Raw genomic sequence first — 18,820 nt, forward strand, 5'->3', positions numbered from 1 at the left:
GGAACTTGGCCGATGCCCACGGCCAGTCAGTCATCGACCGATTGGATAATGGTTCTTTTTGGTTGGTGATTCAGGTGGCTGCCTGGAGAATATCTTCAAATTAGCAGGAGTCTCCGCAACATGACAAATTGAGTGATGGGTCTCTCGTTGTGAACCGGGACAAACATATTCACGCATGCTTTCTTGGACTGTGGCATGATAATCCGCTTGACAGCCTATGGGATTACCAAAATCAGCTCTTCTTCGATCGTTTGGCTAATAGCGATTCAAGTGCCCCACGAGTAGGTACGGTTGTTTTGTTCGATGGGTCACGAGGTTGATATAAGTTGTTGTCAACACGGCCAGTGAGAAATTAGAGGGCACTCCACGGTCGCCATCCAAATAAATTCCAAGATTCGGGATGAGGCCCTCGGCACTATGCAGGATCATAACAGAATTCATTATTATCGTCTTACATTCGGCAACAGCCACGACCTTCCAGTAGTGTACCATAATACAAGGAGTTTCCCTATTGTCAACATCTACACAACTCAAAGACTCGTCATCACAGTAGGCTCGTTACCCGTCAGTCCTTTGGTCGCAAGCCTAGCCGCTCGCCTGTTTAGGTAGGCTCGATAAGGCTCCTTCGGAATATTTCGTATCGGATCTTTCCACACCTGGTACTCCACAACCTCCCAAACCTTCAGCTGCTCCAGGAAGTTATAATTTGGTTTGATATTTCGCTTCCCCTTGACTTCGTTGAGAACTGAGTCAAGGTCATCGTGACGCTTTCTCATCAAGTAGGCCAGGACAAAAGTCCCTGAACGAGAAACGCCAACTTTACAGTGGACCAGTACGTTGCCTGTGGAGGGAGTTTCTTCACCGATACCGTTATGGCTGTCATTTTGCGCGCCCTCTTCCGGCAATAGAGGAAAGATAGGAGTGTGCAGGTGTTTGTCAATGAAGTCGCAGACATCTGACATGAGGGCGAGGACATCCATGGTCGAACTATCCAAGCAGGGGACGAATAGGTGCCTCTCTTTGGGCACCAGTTTCCTGTTTTCTGGCTCGTTCCATTTTGCATAAGGGCCGTCAAGAAGCGACACGATCGCGTTAATATTGTTCTCGCGTAGGGTGTCTAGATTCATCGAGCTGGATAGATTCCCGATGAAGAGATGTGGGACAATTTCGGATATTGATGGAGGCAGCCACGGCATGGCGACAGGCGGAGATACTGCTAGGTTAGAGGAGGCGCGTGAAGCAGAGTGCTTTGTTATTGGAGTTTTGTTGTCAAATGAGGAATGCTGTGCACGTTAGAAGCTCGAGCTTGGTTCCGGTTAGGCCGTCTTTTTGCCGGATGAGGCGGGAGGATAGTGTGAGGAGTCATGAGAATCCCCAAGTGCCTTCACTTATCATTCCGTCTTATCACATGGCCTCTCATCAGGTTGCTAAAACGCAGACGCTGTATGAGCAGGGTCATAATCTAACAAATAGGCCGGGGGCAAAAAAAAACACTGCCACTAATGAAGTTGCAACACCAAAAAAAGAACTCAGGTGTATCACCTGTGGCTGGATCTCTCCCGCCGGGAATTGAACCCGGGTCTCAAGCGTGACAAGCTTGCATACTGACCACTATACTACGGAAGATTACGGACGCTGAGGCGCCTGTGTAGTGAGGGGGTTGTTGAGGGCCGATCTCTAATTGGGACCTAAGAAGCCTTCACTCGATGTGAGTGGGGAATGAGGTGTTTTTTAACATCACGACTACCCTACACCAACTTCAATCCTGAGATTGATTTTGTCTTTAACATGGAGATCGGGACATAAGTCTGGTACACAATAAGAACATCGGTGAATGTTACCGTATGACATCTAGGTTATCGCATTAACCTCACTCCCTATCATTTATTGCACAGAATTCTTATTTTATTCAACCGAAAATTCCATTACTCTCATACATGTCCATGCCTTCCATCACAAAAACACCCAGGTATCCAGCAAGCACTGAGCCGCAACCAAGACACACGGAGAAAAAGCCCACCCTCAGACAGACAAAAACCACCAAGTGCCGGGTATCGACGAGTAGTATAAAGATCTCCTCAAACACGTACTATAACACAGTGGTTGCTGGCCGCCCGCCCAAACTCTCGCCTCCAACACCAGCACCAGCAACGCGCTCCCCAAAAGAAACAACATCGGCTCGAGCCTGGGATAAAACATGGCCCGGCTACCGCGCAAAGACCTTGACGACCCCGTCGCCTCCTGCGCTTACCACCCACTTCCCGTCCTGGCTCCATACGCAAGCGCAGATGCCCTCGCCTCGCATCACCCGGTGGCTCGTCACCTCCTGTGTGCACGTGCGCTTCTCCAAGCTCCAGAATCGAAGGGATGCGTCGTGGCCGGCGCTGACCAGCTCGCGGCCGTCGGGGCTGAGAGACAGACTCGAGATGGCGTCTGGATGGGCGATCATGTTATATGTACATTGGCCTGCTTGAATTAGCGGGGACTTACAACACTTCCACAGGAAACTTACCGCTGTTGGCGTCAAAGAACCGGACGAAGCGGTCTTCGTGTCCAGAGATGATCGTCCCTTCGACTCCCGAGCCAGCCATCGATCGTCCACCACCGGTAGCTCCGGTGCTGGTTTCCTCCTCGCCCATACCGCCGCCGTGCTGGCTTGCCTGATCCAGACCAAGCGTCGTTGCCACAACAGCGTTTACGCTCGTCTTGATCGACCCGTCATATGTCTCTGTGCTTTCCATGTGGCCGATGCGGTCACCGGTCCTCGTGTCATAGACAATGATGGCCGCATCTGAATAAGAAACAACAAACGAAGTTCCCGAGGTGCCAAGCGGCGTAATGCACGTCGGAGTCGCCTCGGGGTTATCTGGTCGACTAATGTTGTGCACCAATGTGTGGCTAAAGGGCGAGTTCGATGCCATGGTGGGTTGTGGTGTGCTGGCGAACCCGCTACCGGAGCTCATCGAGTTACCACGCACCCGTCCTCCACGGCCAGTCATCGCTCGGTTCGTTCCAGGTTGCGGCGAGCTCAGTTGAGGAGGCGCGCTCACAGACCACAGACGGACTGAGCCGTCAGCTCCACCCGACACGACAAGGATTCGATCCGTGCTTCCGTAGGGACTCGAGCTGCCAAAGACGGAGCCCAATGTCGCAGGAAGGACGCAGATGGCCCAGACGGCATCCGTGTGCCCTTCCAGTGTGGCCTTGGGATCGACTCTGCCGCGTTCCCACACTCGGATGGTCGCATCCTGGCCACCGGAAAATATCCAGCCATCGCCTATCGCGCGGCCGCCGGTAGAGAAGTTGGGTGCGGGAGACCACGAGGTCAGACAGAGGACTGCCCCTGAATGGCCGCGGTGTGTAAAGTTGGCGGTAACGTCTAGATCGGAGGCGGCATTGGCAAGCGATCCAGCGTGGCCATCTAACCGGGGAATGTGGAATCGCTTGATCATGCCGTCGTCACCTGCCGTGCAGATCTCGGGTTCGCCTGGGCTACCGCCGCCAGAGAAGATGACGGTTCGCACAGTATCCAAATGTCCCCTTAGACCAAATCTCAGCTTAAAGTTGCCGCTCTCAGCGGCTTTTGCCGCGTTCAACGCTAGTTCGTGCTCGGCACTACGCCGTCTCGACATGGACCCCTTTCTTCGGTGAGAGCCACCTCGGCTGGGCGACTTGGGGGGATTTTCTGCTGTAGGAAAGACATCCGTGTCTGGTCGGTTTGGTGTTTGGTTAGGGTGCGATGATCCAGGTTCGGGGAATGTGCCTTCGGGGAATTCCCAGCCGTCTGAGTCGGGAGCAGTACTATGTTTCTCTCGGAGCTCGACAGGATCCTCCATGCCACCGAGGACCTCGGCCGCATGGTTCGCTTGGGGAATATTATCTTCAATAGGGCGAGAGGTGACGTTGACGGGCGTGGGCCAATCGTTTGAGTTCTGGTACGAGACAGGCTGATGGTCGGCCGAGGACCGCACTATGGCGGGAGGTTGCAGCTCCTGGGTCTTCTGCGGGAAGTGAGAGGAACCGGGCTGCATCGGCGGGGCGTGGTTTGGCGGAGCTCTAGAGTTCATTTCCTGAACGTGGTTCTGTGCCGGCCTCGAAGGGAGCTGAAACTCCCTCTCCATAGGTTGAGGAGCCGGCACGCCATATGCTTCCACTTCCCGCAGATCCTCAATCATAGGGAGTTGAGGGGAGTCGCGTGGTGGTTGGGGGTTCGCCGGGGCGATCATCAGATACATAAATTCGGATTGGCACTGGTCGAGGAAGGTCTTGAGATCCTGTCGCTGGCCTTCTTCGTCGCCGCCTCGGTCGATCTTTTCGCCATCGATGCCGTCTACGCCGGGTATCGGGTGGCTCTCCAGGGAAGCTGAAGCGCGAGGCCGGTCAGTATGTGGGGCGTGCTGACGGGACTGGACAAGAGATTTGGACGTCGACTCACATCGTAGCTTCTCCTGAATCTTCGCAGCGCGGTCGTTCTTCGCAGCTTCGGCGGAATCGGTGGCGGCCGTGCCCTTGAGCTGCGCGGCCTGGTCCTTGACCTTGCGCTCGAGAATCGAGACGTACTTCTTGAGGGCGCGCTGGGTGGCATCGGCCCTCCGCGCCTGGCCCTCGAGGTTGGCGATGCGGCCCTTCATCTCCTGCTTCTCAATCTCCCAGGCGTTCCTGTCGCGCTCGTGGCGGTGCCATTCGGTCTGCAGGAAGCGCATGACGCCCTGCAGGGTGTACTCGGTGGCCTGGGGCAGGTTGGAGCCGTTGCCCTGCATCATGGGCCCCAGGTCCATGCCTCCCACTCCGTTGCCAGCATTCGGGCCCATCGCGGCGCGCCTGTTCAATTGGGCGGGTGCATCGAGAGCGAGCGGCGTTGGGGTGGGAAGCGTGTCGGACAAGCTCCGGGATGGATGGCGGGCTGCAGGAACTGGCTGCGGGGCACGATCCGACCCGTCGCGAGAGGAGGAGGTAGTCGTTGAGTGAGGCGTCGTTGGCGGGTGTTGTCGCGTCGTTTCGTGTCGTGTCGTGGTTCGGCAGGTCGAGGTCGAAGTCGTGAGGGCGATGATGGAGATAGATGGGGATTCCTTTTTCCTGCCAAAGCTCCCGCCAGGTGTCTCTCTTTCTGCTGCGTGGTGCGTGCAGTGCTGCTGGGTGCTCTTGATTGCCGCTGCCGAAATTTCAGCCAATCACCGCGACGCTTAGCGCGAGTGAGGCTGTCAGGCATCAACTCTGCCCAGGCCCACGCCGCAAGCGAAGCCCCTGGAGGTCCCTGAAGCTCCCTGAGAGTCCCTGAAGAGTTAGCCCACGCCTTGTTAGCCCCTGGAAAGACGTGCGAAGATGGAGCCAACGGCCAACAAACCAACGAGGATGGGGCGAGTACGCAAGGGTCTATTCGAGCCTGACGGAAACCGTTGGAATGGGTTGCAGTGCAGATTTCTATGGTTTTAATCGGGTTATCATGCTGGTTCAAGATCAACGGGTATCTGCCTCGTTGTTTGTCGTCTTTGCCGTTAGCTCTGTCTTACTTGAGACCCAGTAGCTATCCGCCCTAAATGAGTCCAATGCAAGGAACCCGCGAAACACCAAACACCCTACCAAGAAGCAATTATGCCAATGAAAATGCCATCCAGTACCAGCCCAATGCAAACATCCCCTTACACACCACCACCGGATTTCCATCCTAAACCCCACTACAATACATCCAAAACGTTTAAAACTCCAGCTCCTCAACCTCCATCCCGCATTCTACGCAAGTCTTGACCGTCATCCCATCCGCATTCTCCACCGTGCGTCCCCACTCGTGTACATGCTTGCCGCCCCCTATCGCATCGCCAAACTTGCTCGCCCCGGATTTGCTCAGCGTTCCCGCCTGCCGCCGGAACGCATCCGTCCGCGTCTTGCGTTTCAAGTCCATGAGCTTCTCCTTGAACTTGGCTTCCTTGCGGGCTTTCTTCTGGGTTTCTCGTCGTTCGTACTCGGCGTCTAGTGCTTCCGCCGAACCCCATTTCGTCTTGATGGCGTATTCTTCCACTTGGCACCGCAGGAAGAGCATCATGTCGTGCCAGTGGGATTTGTGCGGATTGGGCTTGGAGAGATGGGGAAGGAGTTCAGGATCTCGTAGTTCAGCTGGCCCCTGTTAGTAGAGTAACCATTCATCAAGAAGATGAACTCACGATCCGTAAGCAGGTAGTCATCCTTGCACTCCGTTTTGGTTAGGAGTGAATACTTTTCTGGGAACTTCTCCTTGCACTTGTTGCACACACAGAGATGGAACACCTCTTCCCAGACAAAGTCAATCTCCAGGCTCTTGCACTCCTGACATTTCTTCCTCTTCTCCTCGTCTTCCAGTACACTCAGTCCTGGTTCGAAAGGTCCAGCTTTTAGCCTCTTGAGGTTGCGTATCAGTTGCATCCGTTCCCACTCCTGGACGCTCATGTGCTTTGGTCTCTGGTCATCATCCGACTGACCGGGCTTCTTGCCGCCGAGCGCGTAGTTGTGAGGATCGTCCTCCGTGGTCAGGAAACCACCCTTCGTATCCGTCATGGCACTCATGTCGTAATCGACAAACTTTGTAAACTTCTTCGCCGGCCGGAGCGCCTCCTCAGCGCCTTTGTTTCGCCCATCGCGATTCGTCCCCGTTGAGGCCTCGCCGGTCGAGATTGAGTTGTACGGTCGTTTCCCGTTTGCCGTTTTGCTAATGTGCACGTTCTCCGTCGGCACGAAGCCCGCGGCCGTCTTGGGGATTTCGGGCGCATTGCCGGATGCGCGCTGCTCGGCTTCTCGTTGGTCTCGAATCGCTTTCGCCCGGAGCCGGTTCTCCTCCTGCATTTTGCTTCAGCCCCGAGCACCACTGTCAGACGGATTCAGCTCAAGACTCACTATTCGCCTTGTGACCTCCGGGGTGGGTGGCGATACGATCCGTGAAGGCCGGGACGCAGACGGTGGTGTAGAGGGACGTTCCATTATGGACGCAGCTGATATCGCAAATGCATGCAGAGTAAAATCACGAGTTTTCTGATTGCTGGGCACCGGGGGTGGGCGTTGAGCGCCGGTCAGAAAACCCGACAATGACAAGGCAGACGTCAAGATCGAGATGTGGCGGAGGGGCAGATCGCGAGGAGCTGGCCCGTGGTTATGTCACCAATTAACGCGAGAAAACGTGACCACATTCGCCAACTCCGGCACCATCGGAACATGTGCAAATGGTGTTCAAGCTTACGATGACTCTTCAGCTGCATTGGAATGGGGCGAGTTCTATTAAAAGTCACGGACCGAATACTGAGCATCGTCCTGTTGCGCTGGTGTTATGATCTCGTCATAGGTTGGCGCAAATAATTTGCCGTCATGGTTGGGTTCAGCTATCAATGAATTCATCTCTTTGGGTCATTGGTGTATAGTACAATTAAGGTCTACATAAGAGCCCCTCATACAACTCGCCACACAAAAGGGACCGTCGAAAACCGCAGGTACCTTCCTCATTCGGCATGTCCACTTTACTCCTCCTTGGCACCACCACGGCCAGAGCGCTCAGCAGCCTCGACGGCCTTCTTGTCGCTCTGGACGGCGCCACCCTGCATGGCGCTCATGAAGCCCTGGGCAGCCTTGAAGGGGCGCTTGAGATCACCGGAGGCGGGCTGGCCCCAGACGTGGATCTTGACAATGTTGTTCTCAAAGGCGCTCTTCAGGGGGATGATGCTCTGGATGAGGAGGGGGTTGGTGTACTTGAGGTAGATGTGCATGAAGGCCATCATGCCGACTCCCATCAACTGGCTGCGGAAGGCGGTGCGGACCTGCTGTTGATCGTAGGCGTGGATGGTGGTGGTGACGAGCTTGCCCTCCTCGGTGGAGCCCATAGGGGCGGGCTCGACATACTTGAGGGTGGTCAGGTCTGAAGAAAGCCAGTTAGCAAGGTCATGATCTGTATAGTTTGCTCGGCTGGGCCGAGGTGTCACAGGGTTATCAGGGTGGATGCTGGGGAGGCATCGTGGACACGTGCGTACCCTTCTTCTTGTTGACGACAAGCTGGACGTAAAAGTAGAGAGCAGCAATGATAACATTGCTACCGAGGTAGAGGGCGCGGATGAGGTTGAGGGTATTGGGATCATCGAAGGGGATTCGCTTGGAGACCTGGGTCATACCAAGGATGATGGCGAGGTTGATGCTGTCGCACAACCTGTTAGCATCGCGAACTCGAGTCTGGCCGGGAGGGGGTTGCGCCGTGGGCAATCTTGCGCCGCTGGCTACCGCCGCCGCTGTCGCGCGGGAGAGGATCGCTTACATCTGGGGGCTGATGCCTGCCATTGTGCCGATTGCCGAAGAGGGATCAACGGGCGTAGAGTGAAGACAAAGGGGGAGGGAGAGAGAAAAGAGAAGCGAGAGTTGTCGTGTCGGGGGTGGGAGAAAAGGACAAAGGACGGAAATGGGCAGTCTTCCAGATGGGGAATTTCCATAGGGCCCGGATGTCTTGCTGGCCTTTGCCTCACGGGCGGGCGCTGAGTGGCTCTGCCACCTGTGGCTGTGGGGAGTCGTCGGGGGTGGCGGGAGCGCTGCAAGCCCGGTGCGAGTGGTTTTTCCGCGCTTGTCTCCGCTGAGGCCAAGGTGTCAGCCACTGAAGCCACTGTAACGCGGCAATGACTAGCCAAGCAGCCGCTTGTGGTGCCTGGTCGTCGCTTGATGGCGCCATTTCTCTCGCCTTCTCATGGCTTCCATCTCTTCATCTCCACTTGCGCTTCAACTCTGTCGTTGGAAAAGGTAAGCGGGACATAGCCTTGGTCCCTGTCGTATAAATTACTGGATTGGGTAATTGAGAAGACGTCAAATCCCTGTGTTTAGCAGGAGCCATAGGCGCAGGCGGCTGAATCAATTGACCAGGGATTAACAACTCCTGCCTGCCACGGCCCACAATGGATATGCATTAGTTCAACACCACAACACGATCCTTTCAGTACAACCTTTGTTGCCTGAACCCCATTGTTTCATGCGTCTAGTTTAGAGTTCTTTCAGCCAATTTTAGACGAGCACAAAGAGGTATGATCGTCATTGATCCCCAGTCGGACCCGAGTTGTGGCCGAGTCTGAGCCGACTATTCCAGTCTCTTAGACTGAATCGTTTCCCAAAGAGCATCTCGCCCTTGCCTCAAGACTCTTTGATGAATTCGAAATTATTTTCGGTTTGCATGAGTTTGTTGCTTATCCAGTAATACCTCGAGTATCTTGTACAATCAGTATGGCGTACTTAAGATGGCCGAGACGCGAGGAAGACAACTCGTTAACCCCCAAGTCAACTATCTCCAGCTCCGTGATTCGACAGGACACCTAGAAAAGCATTAGTCCAGTTCATTCCGATATAGGAAAAATGCGATACGCGCATCAATATGATGAGCTCCCAAGGGGATACTCAAAGTCGCATGCCAAAGACAGAGACCATCGCGACAGCCGTCTCTTCGACAGTTACTCACATATATCAAAGGATCATCGCCCTTCCCATGAGGGACGTAAATCTCACACCTCGCGCCGGGATACTCAGAGTCATAGCAGCCGGTCGTCTCAGAGTCACTCGACCCCCTCCACCTATGGCACGTACATCTGGCCACTAGAGAGTCGAGGGCAGTACAAGACCATGGACCCGACCAAGTGTCGATGCACTTGCTGCCCGCATCCTTCGAGTATATCGAAGAGTCAATATGACCGCCACTATCACGACGACCCCCGTCACCCCAATCCTTCAAGCACCTTGAAAAGCCAACACGAGCTTCACCATCGCAATGCCCCGGCCCCTCACCCCCCCTATAAACCCCATGACTCGACTCGCCAAGCAGAGCAACCGCGCCGCCGGTCAGGGCACTCCCAAGACAGGCGACCTCCCCGAGAAGAGTTCGTAATCAAGGTTGTAGACAACTCGCGCGGGCCGCTCCGGCGTGAGCACGGCGACAGGTACCCATTGACGCTGTCATCAACCTCCTCCGCCTCAAGCGTCCTGTCTGTCCTTGCGCCCGACGGGCGGCGGGCCGAGGTCGTGGTTCACTGGAACGACGGAGAGCAAGAGCGGCTAGACGAAAAGGTCCCGATGGACGACGTAAGACGCTTTGGGAAATACCTCGAGGTGAATGAGAAGAAGAAGCGGGTTCATTGGTACTAGAGAGGGGAAAGGAAGACGCACTGCGCCTCGGTCCAAGAAAGCTGGGGCTGTGTCGAGTGTCACGATTAAGTTTGAAGGAGCGCGACGGACCAGAGCTCGGCTAGATTAGATGCCAGTGAGACATATACGAAGAAATGGCAGGCAAACACACACATCTCGCATGACAGTGCATGCGCAGTGTTCCAGTTGAGAGATGTTGAAGCGTCAAAATAGCATCCGGTGTGCCTAATCCTGCGCTTGGCTCCTCAGGCTGCCAGGTTTCGCACCGCTAAGCTTACTAGGCACCACACGAGGCTGAACAAGGCCACCGCTGCTTCTTCGAAAACGATGCCCATCTAGACCAGAATCGACTCACCCCGGGGCAAAATACCCTGGTAAAACCGTGCATGCTTTCCCCATGGCACGTGTTCCACCCTTTGCGGAAACGCCAGGGGGACAGATTTCCCGTCCGTCCGCCCTATCCCGGCCTGACGGGGGGGTCGGCTGGTTGAATTGGGGATGTTGGCTGTGCCGCCGAGGAACCGGAAAACGCAAAACCCATGTTGGTCGAGCACCGAGGACCAGCGAGTGGGGAGCGGGAAGGCAGGATGAGGGGCCCTGTATGCGGAGTGAGTCAAGACTTCAATATCCAGCGGATATTGTAATTTGTGATATCGTCATGGCGCCATGGTGGTTGGACCGAGATCGGGTGCGGCACCAGTGTGGATGAGTGTGGATGCGCGTGCCTAAAACCGACGGCGCTTGGAATAGTCGCGCGTACCACAGACACTCTATTCTGGGCTCAGAGGACAAGTCATCGCCGTGTTACCACCGAAGCTGGACGGTGGGTTTTGGACAATGGCATGTAACATGTAACCATGGGTCACATGCTCTATTCTCGATGCCAATATCCTGCTTTGCATGCTGCAGCGCTCTAGCAGATTGGGGGCGCTCTTGAGTGACATTCGTCCGTAGCCGGGCAAAATATACCATCACCGTGGCCTCATCACCGTAACCAAGCCTCCGCCAAACCGCCCAAACTGCGCTGGACGACGCCAGATGCGGACTGGAACTGGAGCATAGCCCCCAGGTTCCCTCCCTCGAAGCTCAAATTCCATATGCATCTCATCACCACTCTATCACATCACCGTCGAACTTTTGGATTGACACCTAATCCCAGCCTCGCTCCAGGCACGCAAGTGGGGCGCCCCGTCAACCATGATCCGTCCAACGGCCCCGGAGCCCGGATCCAGCGCCCGCCCACCGGCCGCACGACCCCACGTCACAGAGCTAAGACGACCCGAAGGGAATTAACTTGGCTGGCATGGCCTGGCATGGCCTGGCATGCGCAAGTGACTCCGGGTGAGTCTTGGGTTTGGTCTCGGGATCTGGCTGCCAGTTGCTTGTTTCCAGTCACCGTCGCTCCCGTGCCCGTGGGTTGGCAGCCCGCACACCCTCTCCTCCTTAGCCTTCCGTCACCCCCCTACGTAACGTCTGGCTCCCAGCCTGTGTCGTTGCGACGCTTTTTCGCATGTCTGACAGGCGAGTCCGACGTAGAGAGCTGCGAGCGACGCGCCGCTTTTCTTACCCGCTCCCACGGGCTTGGGTCATGCAGTCAGAAGTAATCGTAATCACACGTCCATAACGGGTATGCGAATACCGAGCGCTGTCGTCACCCGCTTCGGCCTTTGGCCACCTCCGCGCCCTCGGTATTTCGCGGGCACGGCCTTTGACACTCGGATTTCATTGCAAACACGGATTTCCTTGGCTTGGCTCTAGCGAGGGGAGAGGGGTGTCGCGATCCATCGCAACGGGCCGGGGTGGGTGCGGTGGGCTCCAACTCGCCGGGGACAACACCATCAAAGTCGAGGACATCCATGGATGGGAGCCTGGCAGTGCGGCTCGGCGCGCACATTGCGCAGACCCGGTGTGGACTTGCCGACTAGACTGCGTGAATCGATGTGAAGACAATGGAGGCTATGGTCGCCTGTCCCCATGTCCCCATCGTTGATGCCTATCTTATAAGAACTACGGCAATGACTCCATTTATTTCGAGGCAACCAGCCAAAAAAAACAAAACAGACTCGACATTGAGCCTTATGGTCGCCTTGTGGATTACCAAAGTCCCTTTACACAGAACCTCTATACACAGAAGCCAAGCATCAGCCTAGAAGCCATGTTCGGAACCTGGAAGTACGATCCGGAAACGGACGAAGTCCAAAGCGTCCGCAACGCCTTTGACCCCGTAACGGCCCGCTCCAGCTCGCACCAGGCGTGTGATCGTTGCCACGAGAAGAAGGTATGTCATTCGGCTGTCTAGCGGCCACGCCATCTCGCGCCCAGGCCGCGCTGTGGCTTGCACTTGGGGATATAGGCTAACATGGCAAACAGCTGAAGTGCAGTGGGGACAAGAACGGCTGCGAGCGATGCATTGGGAACAACCTACGCTGCGAATATACGCGCTCAGGGTCCAAGTCGTCTCGCAAGGGAAAGAAGAGCAGCCGCAAGTCCGAAGAAGACAGCGCGGCAAGCGGATCGGGCTCGAGCTCGCGCCGCGGCGGCTCGTCGTCCAAGAAGTCCTCGTCCAAGCATCACCACCACTCGTCCCGAACGGCGACTTCGAGCCACGAAGAGCCCGAAGGTCTTCTGGGCCAGTTTGACTTTTCGTCGCTGAGCCCAGAAGACGGATTCGATCTGGGGTTGCTCTCGCCTGGCGCAGACCAGACGTCGGGCGGTGGCTATGCGGTTCCTGTGTCGTCGGCGGCAGCCTTGCAGGGCACCTACCCGCAGTTGCAGATGCAGCCTGGCACATCCGACGTCAACTATCAGTCCTGGGACGGCTACTCGGCGTACCCAGCGGCGTATGATCAGCAACAGGGCTACGCGCCGCAGGATTGGCCGGGCTATGGCGACTATGCGGGTCAACAGCAGCAGGACCCCCGATACTACGGCGGCCGGTAGCGGACAAGTCGGAGCCGGAGCAACACGAGAGAGCCGGACAGTCAGGGAACGCCACTCAACGTCCGATGATGATGAGACGAGCTGAGATGAATACACGACTCCGACGGAACATGTACAACTATATCAAGCGATGCTTATACCCCCTTCATCCTATTCCCACAGTTAGACGATAATTTTTCCACTTGGGGGTTTCTTACTTTTTGCTTTCATGTACTTAGACACATATAGAGAGGGGTGATTGGTGGATGGACGGGATCTGTCACATTTCTTTTCTTTCCTTTTGTCTTTTGTTTCTCTGCTTTCTGGGTTCTCCCCAACACCGACACGGAAGGTGTCGATAATTGAATGTTGATTTGCTGTTCTCATTTCAGCTCCTGTGCACGAGATTCCCCTTTCGAGCCATCTTGGCCGTGGCAGTGTTCGCAAATCACCCACGCGTCCCCACCGCGCCCCCCGCAAAAGCGATCATCAGCCCTGTTTTGTGTTTATCCATTTTGACCCAACGCCCAGGGAGCGCAGCCACGTTCCGCAGCCCGACGGTCGCCCACAAACCCGAGTGAGGGAATGCGATGCGACGTATGAGATGACGGGTCTCTCGGCGTGAGAACTTGGGGGACGTCGTGAAAGTGCGAAACACACTCGGCGGAGCAGAGCCGGTTGAGACGCTGGCGGGGCGGTCGTGTTCGCCGCTGGTTCCGATGCCACGGAGAGGTCACGAGATGGGTGCTGCCTGGTGTAAGTCCTGGTGGTTGTCTCCCAACCATCTTCATTGGCGAGCCCCATCTACCCAGCCGCGCATCGCAGGGCAGGGCTGCTTAGTCAGGGCGTCCGCGGAAGTCAGCGACGTCACACTTGACCGGGGTCATTTGCGACTCCAACGAGCAAATCTTGCCCGCCGCAAGAAGCCTTCCATCGAGCAACCGTCTGCAATTGCGCCGGCCCCGATTGACTCACACAACCCACGCCATGGCCACCGACGAGTCAGATCTCCCCTCCAAGTCCGTGCTGGACCGTCTTAATGACTGGGGCAGTAAGTCATCCCTCTGAGCCTCGTCATCCTTGCTGCCCAGCCCTGCGCGCTGCAACACCACACCACACCACTTCCGCCCTTCCACAAGTCTAATCTCAAAGCCTCACAAGCCTCGCAACTAGACCACACACATCCGCTAGACGAGTGTGGATTTCCCATCAAACTTGTGCTAACCGTGCCTCCCAGCCGCATCACTCCCGCCCTCCCTCCTCGCCACCCTCATCCTCGCCCTGCATGGCCGTCCCATGCAGGCCCTCCCGCTCTTCACCTTCACGCCCGCGCTGCTGTTCTCCTCCTATCTTAATCTCTCGGGCTATCCCACCGGTAGCGCCGGGATGACGGCCGCGTGGTCCGGCCTTTACGCCCTGCTGGCCCTCCGTCGCCGCCAGCCTATGCGTGCCAAGTTGTCCATCCGCGGAGTTGTCCGCGGAACGGCAATCGGCCTCGGAACGGCCAACTGCATCGCCGGAGGCTGGGTGTACTTTAACGGTGATTTCAACAAGGACGCCGAGGAGCGTGTTGACCGTAACCGCTGGGGAAACTATGATTGAGACAAAATTATCGCTAGTAGTTAACTTGCCACTGGAGAGGGACAGACATCGAATTGTACGATACAGAGAAATGTACCAAAGAAATGTCACGAGAAATGAGGTCGGGATTCGGCGCATCTTTGGGCCTAAGAGTCTAACTGTGTTAGAACCTTAAACAGAGCTACAACATGTGAGTGCTTACCATATATTGGGTGCTTTCATAAGCGGTGAGACATCTGATGGGTGTAGAGCTACCTGGCTTTACTCATGTGAGATGAAGGCATGAGAAAATATTACCAACAAACACACACACAAAGGAATATAAAATAATTGGTCTCATGTTGACATTTTGTTACACACGTATAGCCAAATCTGTCGTCTTTGGCGACGCTGCCCAATGTCTGGTTATTCCAGGTATCTTCGATATCTATAATCTTGTAGTACAACGCTGTATTCAATGCCTCAGTTCCTCCCCAAACACCCAACATAGAAAATCGGAAGACCTAGTAACTTCCGTGTCTGTGATTCATCCCCTGAAAGTTAAAAAAAAAACGCCAAAACTTGGAGACGGTATCAGCCCTTGATGCGTCTCCAGCCCATGAGATCCGTGCCTTCAAATGCAGGATACAAGCCGTCATCTCGAAGCCTCAAGCCAGTGAGGAATTCTTGTCCTCATGTGAAGCCCCATAGCATCCACATGTTCGAGCCCACCATGCACCTGCCCAGGTCCCTTCTTCATACTCTTGAAGTTCGAGGTTGTCGTAAAATGTGCAGATTGAGGATGGTGGTGATGGTCGAGAGATGAAGATGGAACATTATCGTGGATATCGCGAGAAAGAGGTTCGATGGTGCACCCTTACTTGAGTGCATCATCGTCCTTTATCCTAGGACGCATCTGGGCGCCTGACACAAGCCAAAGGACTAGGACGACAAATGAGAACAAGAGGGCCCGAAAAAAAGTTCGCACATGAACCGGGCTGTGCACCATGTGGTCTTCTGTGGAGAGTCGAAGCGTTGAAATCTGGAAGGCGCTGATGTAGTCAAGGTCACACTCGCGGGCCTTGGGTTCGGCGTAAGTCTTGTACTCATCCAGAACGTTGGATGTCTCCCAGCCAGAGACCTTCCGAATGACACCAACAACACACCCAGTTCGGTGCTTGCCATGGTTGCAGTGCAGCATGAGAGGGTGGTTTTCCTTGTTGAGCACGACGCTGAGGATGGACTTCATCGTCTTCAGGGGGATGGCCTCCTTCTTGGTGCCCTTCATGTGGATGACAACCTGGAGGATGCCTTGGGCGTTGAGGAATGACTCCAATTCATGGTCACGGTCATCCTTCTTCACAAGGGTCCTAATGCAGGTTAGTAGGAGTCATGCAAGAGAGAGGTGGAGACATACACTACCGTCTTCAACTTCAGGCTCTTGATGTACTCGAAGTCGGAGGGCTTGGGGTAACTGCTTCGGTAGAGACCAGGAACAACGATGCCAAAGTTGAGGGGTCGGCCGTTCAGCGGTGCGGGAGGATGCTCCGAGCCCTGCGACGAAAAGGAGGAGGTGGAAGACGAAGCGGACATGGCTGAGGTAGCGTTAGTAGGCAGTCGGTTGGTCCGCATCAGGGAAGCTTACCAGTCGACTCGAATGCTTTTGTTGAAACCTCATTGCTGCTGCCCATGGTGGAGGTGCTCTGAGACCGGGCGATGGATGTGGCCTCTCGGATGGAGACGCCGTTTCGCTGGCCCTCCTCTGTGTCCTTGGCCACCTGCATCATTTCCTCCTTGCCGGAGCTTCTGGAGCTGCGTCTCGATCGGAACGGGGTGTTTGTGGGTTTCGGTTGAGGCTCCTGGCGGTGTGTCGCTTCGTCCACGTAGGCACGTGAGCTGCGTTTCGAAGTCATGTCCAATGTAGATGGTGTTGAATCCATATGGTTGAGAAGCGGGAGTGCCGAGAGGAGAGGTCGGATGGGCGGAAGCCGAGACGAGTTCGAACCAAGAGGTGGACCGAAGAGGTAGAGCGGAAAAGTAGAGTCTTTAAGGGTTCTCAGGAAGCAAAGCGAAAGGTCGAGGGCGATTGGCGTATATGGAGGAAGAAGTCGAGCGGTAGAGGTCGTGGTGGTTGGCTTTTAGTCGAAGAAGCACCCTTGGAGGAAGGTGCTCGCGCGACAAGGCAGAGCCTACAACGTCTTGAGATTCATGTTGGCGTCGATGAGCTGGGGTAGAAACTCCATCTTGTTCGGGGGGAAACAGGAGAGGAAGTAGTCGGGCGTGGGGGTGTTGTCTTGTCTCGGTGAGGGAGAATGGACAAGGTAGAAAGGATGCGTATTGGAGTGGGAAGACGGGTGAGATGATGATTGAACCAGGTCGGCTCAGGGCTGGGGAGCCAGGGAAGAAGAGCAATGGATGGAAATGGCCTGAATCCAGCCACAGCAGGGGGAGGGGCGGGAAGACAGGGAGAGCCAGGGCGCGCCAGGCCAACAAGGGTGCTGAGTGTGGGCGAGCCGCGAGCGAGCAGGGAACCCACGACGGACAATGGGACGGGCCTGGTGCCGAGCAGCGAGCGGCGACAGGACGGAGAGACGATGGCCGACGGATCCTGGCGGAGTGGACAAAAAGGAAAAGCAAGTTGTAGGAGGAGGGGTCTGTGGAGGGAGTAGCGCGTGGACTGTGGCCCGTAGCCGGATGAAGATGATGGAGATGGCCGAGTGGGTTGGGAGGAAGATGGCCGAGTGGACGTGGGATGGGCCGAACTGGGCCAAAAGGGGCCAAGCTGGATTTGGCGGGCGGGGCAGACCCAGGCTTTGGGGGGCCTTGTAGGAGCCTCAGCAACCGTGCCAGCGCTGGACGGGCACTTTACAGAGGACCACAGCGGATTACAGCGGACCACGGACGCGCCACAGCGGTTTGGCCACTGACGTACCCTCGACCCTGGCGCAGGGACACCCTGTTAGCGGCAGTGGTATGTCTGGCAGAGCCGTGGCATCTGGCACGGTGCACAGTGATGCCAGGTCCCTGCACGTCCCAATCCTGCACGCAGGTTGCACGCAGGCTGCACGCAGGGCTTTCTCGGGTGACTTTGCCACTTGGGCTGGACGACAACCGTTGATCGTTAGGGTTGATCATTTTGTGTGCCCTGAGCTGCCTTGGGATCTCGAAGGACGAGGGCAATGGGGTCCTTGAGTGTCCCTGAGTGACTGAGTGACCGAGTGACCCTGAGTCGAAGAGGGAAGCACGGACAGAGACATCCATCGTGGACCAGACCCAAAACTCATAAGCGTATACCAAAATACCACCAAAGTCTACCTAGGCGCACCGAGGAAAAGAAAAAAGTCAAAATCCAACAAAAAATGTCGTAGCTTTGACTTTCTACGTAGTAGGCATTCGCCCACCTCCGATGGTTTGGGTAGGCGTTGGCCGTCGGCCAGCCTACTAGAAACCCAATCACGCCTACCGGACTCGTCCTAAGCGCTCAATATCAGGCGGTACCTCAGTCTCTACAACGAGACGCACCACACACCCGCGGACGGCCTTTGTACTCAGCGTGTCTTGGGAAGCTTACATCGCCGGCGTGGGATGCAAGACTCTCCATGAAGAGGGGTAAAGGCAAAGGTAAGCCACCACGAGGATTACGTAGCAGTTGATGTCCCCGAGGGGGTGGAAGCCGGCGTCTACGACAATTGCGTCGCCCCGGATTCGACAATGATGGTCCAAAGACCCAAGACAACACGGCGTGAGTGTCTCGTCTTCACAGCCAGCGCAGCCCACAAAGCCATGTGTCACTCCCACTCCCACGCCTCTGTCTCTGGGGCGAGCTGTAATCACCCTCATCTTGTTGGCCCGCTGGGGGTCGTCACCCGGGGACCTCCCGGCAGCTGGGGCTTCTGGGGAGATTCTTCCATAATTATAATGTCTCCGTACAAAGCAAGCCCCCATCGGAATCCACCAGACGAGGGATCCCTTCTTCTCCAGACAAGGAGCAGGCCAGGAGCTGGAGGTCCAGTTGGGGAAATTCCCGTCTACGGCGGCGAATGGACGAGCAAGGAATTCGCGGAATGACAGCATGTGCATGCTTGCTCATGCTCGTGCTTTCGATGCGGGATACATTTACGCACTCGCACAGTATCACGTAGCTCCTAGATTCGTTAGTTAGTCGCATGGCAAGCAGGAGAACAGAGTTCGATGTTTCGGCGACAATGAACTGCCACAA

The 18,820-nt window shown here is 55.8% G+C and overlaps 9 protein-coding genes and 1 non-coding gene across 10 annotated transcripts; 3 read left to right on the forward strand and 7 right to left on the reverse strand.

Annotated features, from left to right (window-relative positions):
• Positions 1 to 420: 420 nt before the first annotated feature.
• Positions 421 to 1,327, reverse strand: BGZ61DRAFT_449068 (protein-tyrosine phosphatase-like protein). The gene has a single exon (XM_046245551.1). The coding sequence runs from the start codon at positions 1,194 to 1,196 to the stop codon at positions 531 to 533; it is 666 nt and encodes a 221-aa protein (XP_046106111.1). The 5' UTR covers positions 1,197 to 1,327; the 3' UTR covers positions 421 to 530.
• A 227-nt stretch (positions 1,328 to 1,554) lies between these two features.
• BGZ61DRAFT_t98 lies at positions 1,555 to 1,626 on the reverse strand. Its single transcript has one exon. It is a non-coding gene; the product is annotated as a tRNA-Asp (tRNA).
• A 512-nt stretch (positions 1,627 to 2,138) lies between these two features.
• BGZ61DRAFT_211710 (WD40-repeat-containing domain protein) lies at positions 2,139 to 5,156 on the reverse strand. The gene is made up of 3 exons (XM_046238022.1): positions 4,436 to 5,156; positions 2,513 to 4,363; positions 2,139 to 2,466 (listed from the first exon to the last, which is right to left on the reverse strand). The coding sequence occupies exons 1-3, from the start codon at positions 4,809 to 4,811 to the stop codon at positions 2,207 to 2,209; spliced, it is 2,487 nt and encodes an 828-aa protein (XP_046106112.1). The 5' UTR covers positions 4,812 to 5,156; the 3' UTR covers positions 2,139 to 2,206.
• A 539-nt stretch (positions 5,157 to 5,695) lies between these two features.
• On the reverse strand, positions 5,696 to 6,948 carry BGZ61DRAFT_349205 (XPA protein C-terminus-domain-containing protein; the record flags this gene model as incomplete). The annotated part of the gene is made up of 3 exons (XM_046240127.1): positions 5,696 to 6,111; positions 6,159 to 6,807; positions 6,865 to 6,948. The coding sequence occupies 3 exons, from the start codon at positions 6,946 to 6,948 to the stop codon at positions 5,696 to 5,698; spliced, it is 1,149 nt and encodes a 382-aa protein (XP_046106113.1).
• A 281-nt stretch (positions 6,949 to 7,229) lies between these two features.
• BGZ61DRAFT_449071 (inorganic phosphate transporter Pho88) lies at positions 7,230 to 8,396 on the reverse strand. Its single transcript, XM_046245552.1, has 3 exons — positions 8,264 to 8,396; positions 7,986 to 8,146; positions 7,230 to 7,873 (listed from the first exon to the last, which is right to left on the reverse strand). The coding sequence occupies exons 1-3, from the start codon at positions 8,284 to 8,286 to the stop codon at positions 7,479 to 7,481; spliced, it is 579 nt and encodes a 192-aa protein (XP_046106114.1). The 5' UTR covers positions 8,287 to 8,396; the 3' UTR covers positions 7,230 to 7,478.
• Positions 8,397 to 9,276: 880 nt separating this feature from the next.
• BGZ61DRAFT_417726 (uncharacterized protein) lies at positions 9,277 to 10,122 on the forward strand (the record flags this gene model as incomplete). The annotated part of the gene is made up of 2 exons (XM_046243413.1): positions 9,277 to 9,694; positions 9,824 to 10,122. Exons 1-2 carry the CDS (start codon positions 9,340 to 9,342, stop codon positions 10,120 to 10,122), a joined length of 654 nt encoding a protein of 217 aa, XP_046106115.1. The 5' UTR covers positions 9,277 to 9,339.
• A 2,155-nt stretch (positions 10,123 to 12,277) lies between these two features.
• BGZ61DRAFT_492906 (uncharacterized protein) lies at positions 12,278 to 13,062 on the forward strand (the record flags this gene model as incomplete). The annotated part of the gene is made up of 2 exons (XM_046250584.1): positions 12,278 to 12,400; positions 12,493 to 13,062. 2 exons carry the CDS (start codon positions 12,278 to 12,280, stop codon positions 13,060 to 13,062), a joined length of 693 nt encoding a protein of 230 aa, XP_046106116.1.
• A 966-nt stretch (positions 13,063 to 14,028) lies between these two features.
• On the forward strand, positions 14,029 to 14,643 carry BGZ61DRAFT_348434 (uncharacterized protein; the record flags this gene model as incomplete). Its single annotated transcript, XM_046240060.1, has 2 exons — positions 14,029 to 14,092; positions 14,279 to 14,643. The coding sequence occupies 2 exons, from the start codon at positions 14,029 to 14,031 to the stop codon at positions 14,641 to 14,643; spliced, it is 429 nt and encodes a 142-aa protein (XP_046106117.1).
• Positions 14,644 to 15,478: 835 nt separating this feature from the next.
• On the reverse strand, positions 15,479 to 16,514 carry BGZ61DRAFT_492908 (tyrosine phosphatase family-domain-containing protein; the record flags this gene model as incomplete). The annotated part of the gene is made up of 3 exons (XM_046250585.1): positions 15,479 to 15,971; positions 16,019 to 16,196; positions 16,247 to 16,514. The coding sequence occupies 3 exons, from the start codon at positions 16,512 to 16,514 to the stop codon at positions 15,479 to 15,481; spliced, it is 939 nt and encodes a 312-aa protein (XP_046106118.1).
• Positions 16,515 to 16,807: 293 nt separating this feature from the next.
• Positions 16,808 to 18,681, reverse strand: BGZ61DRAFT_476535 (uncharacterized protein; the record flags this gene model as incomplete). The annotated part of the gene is made up of 4 exons (XM_046248810.1): positions 16,808 to 17,453; positions 17,534 to 17,916; positions 18,003 to 18,060; positions 18,173 to 18,681. The coding sequence occupies 4 exons, from the start codon at positions 18,679 to 18,681 to the stop codon at positions 16,808 to 16,810; spliced, it is 1,596 nt and encodes a 531-aa protein (XP_046106119.1).
• Positions 18,682 to 18,820: the final 139 nt, after the last annotated feature.

Source organism: Ilyonectria robusta (genome assembly GCF_021365365.1).
Source record: "Ilyonectria robusta strain PMI_751 chromosome Unknown BGZ61scaffold_7, whole genome shotgun sequence".
NCBI classification, from domain to species: Eukaryota; Fungi; Ascomycota; class Sordariomycetes; order Hypocreales; family Nectriaceae; genus Ilyonectria; species Ilyonectria robusta.

Coding starts and splice junctions, on each gene's coding strand:
- BGZ61DRAFT_449068 (XM_046245551.1), bottom strand. CDS start 1,196: ATGCCGTGGCTGCCTCCATCAATATCCGAAATTGTCCCACATCTCTTC.
- BGZ61DRAFT_211710 (XM_046238022.1), bottom strand. CDS start 4,811: ATGGGCCCGAATGCTGGCAACGGAGTGGGAGGCATGGACCTGGGGCCC. Junction 4,364..4,435: donor GATTCAGGAGAAGCTACGAT/GTGAGTCGACGT, acceptor CTCGCGCTTCAG/CTTCCCTGGAGAGCCACCCG. Junction 2,467..2,512: donor GTTCTTTGACGCCAACAGCG/GTAAGTTTCCTG, acceptor TAATTCAAGCAG/GCCAATGTACATATAACATG.
- BGZ61DRAFT_449071 (XM_046245552.1), bottom strand. CDS start 8,286: ATGGCAGGCATCAGCCCCCAGAT. Junction 8,147..8,263: donor GCAGGCATCAGCCCCCAGAT/GTAAGCGATCCT, acceptor GTTGTGCGACAG/CATCAACCTCGCCATCATCC. Junction 7,874..7,985: donor TGTCGTCAACAAGAAGAAGG/GTACGCACGTGT, acceptor GGCTTTCTTCAG/ACCTGACCACCCTCAAGTAT.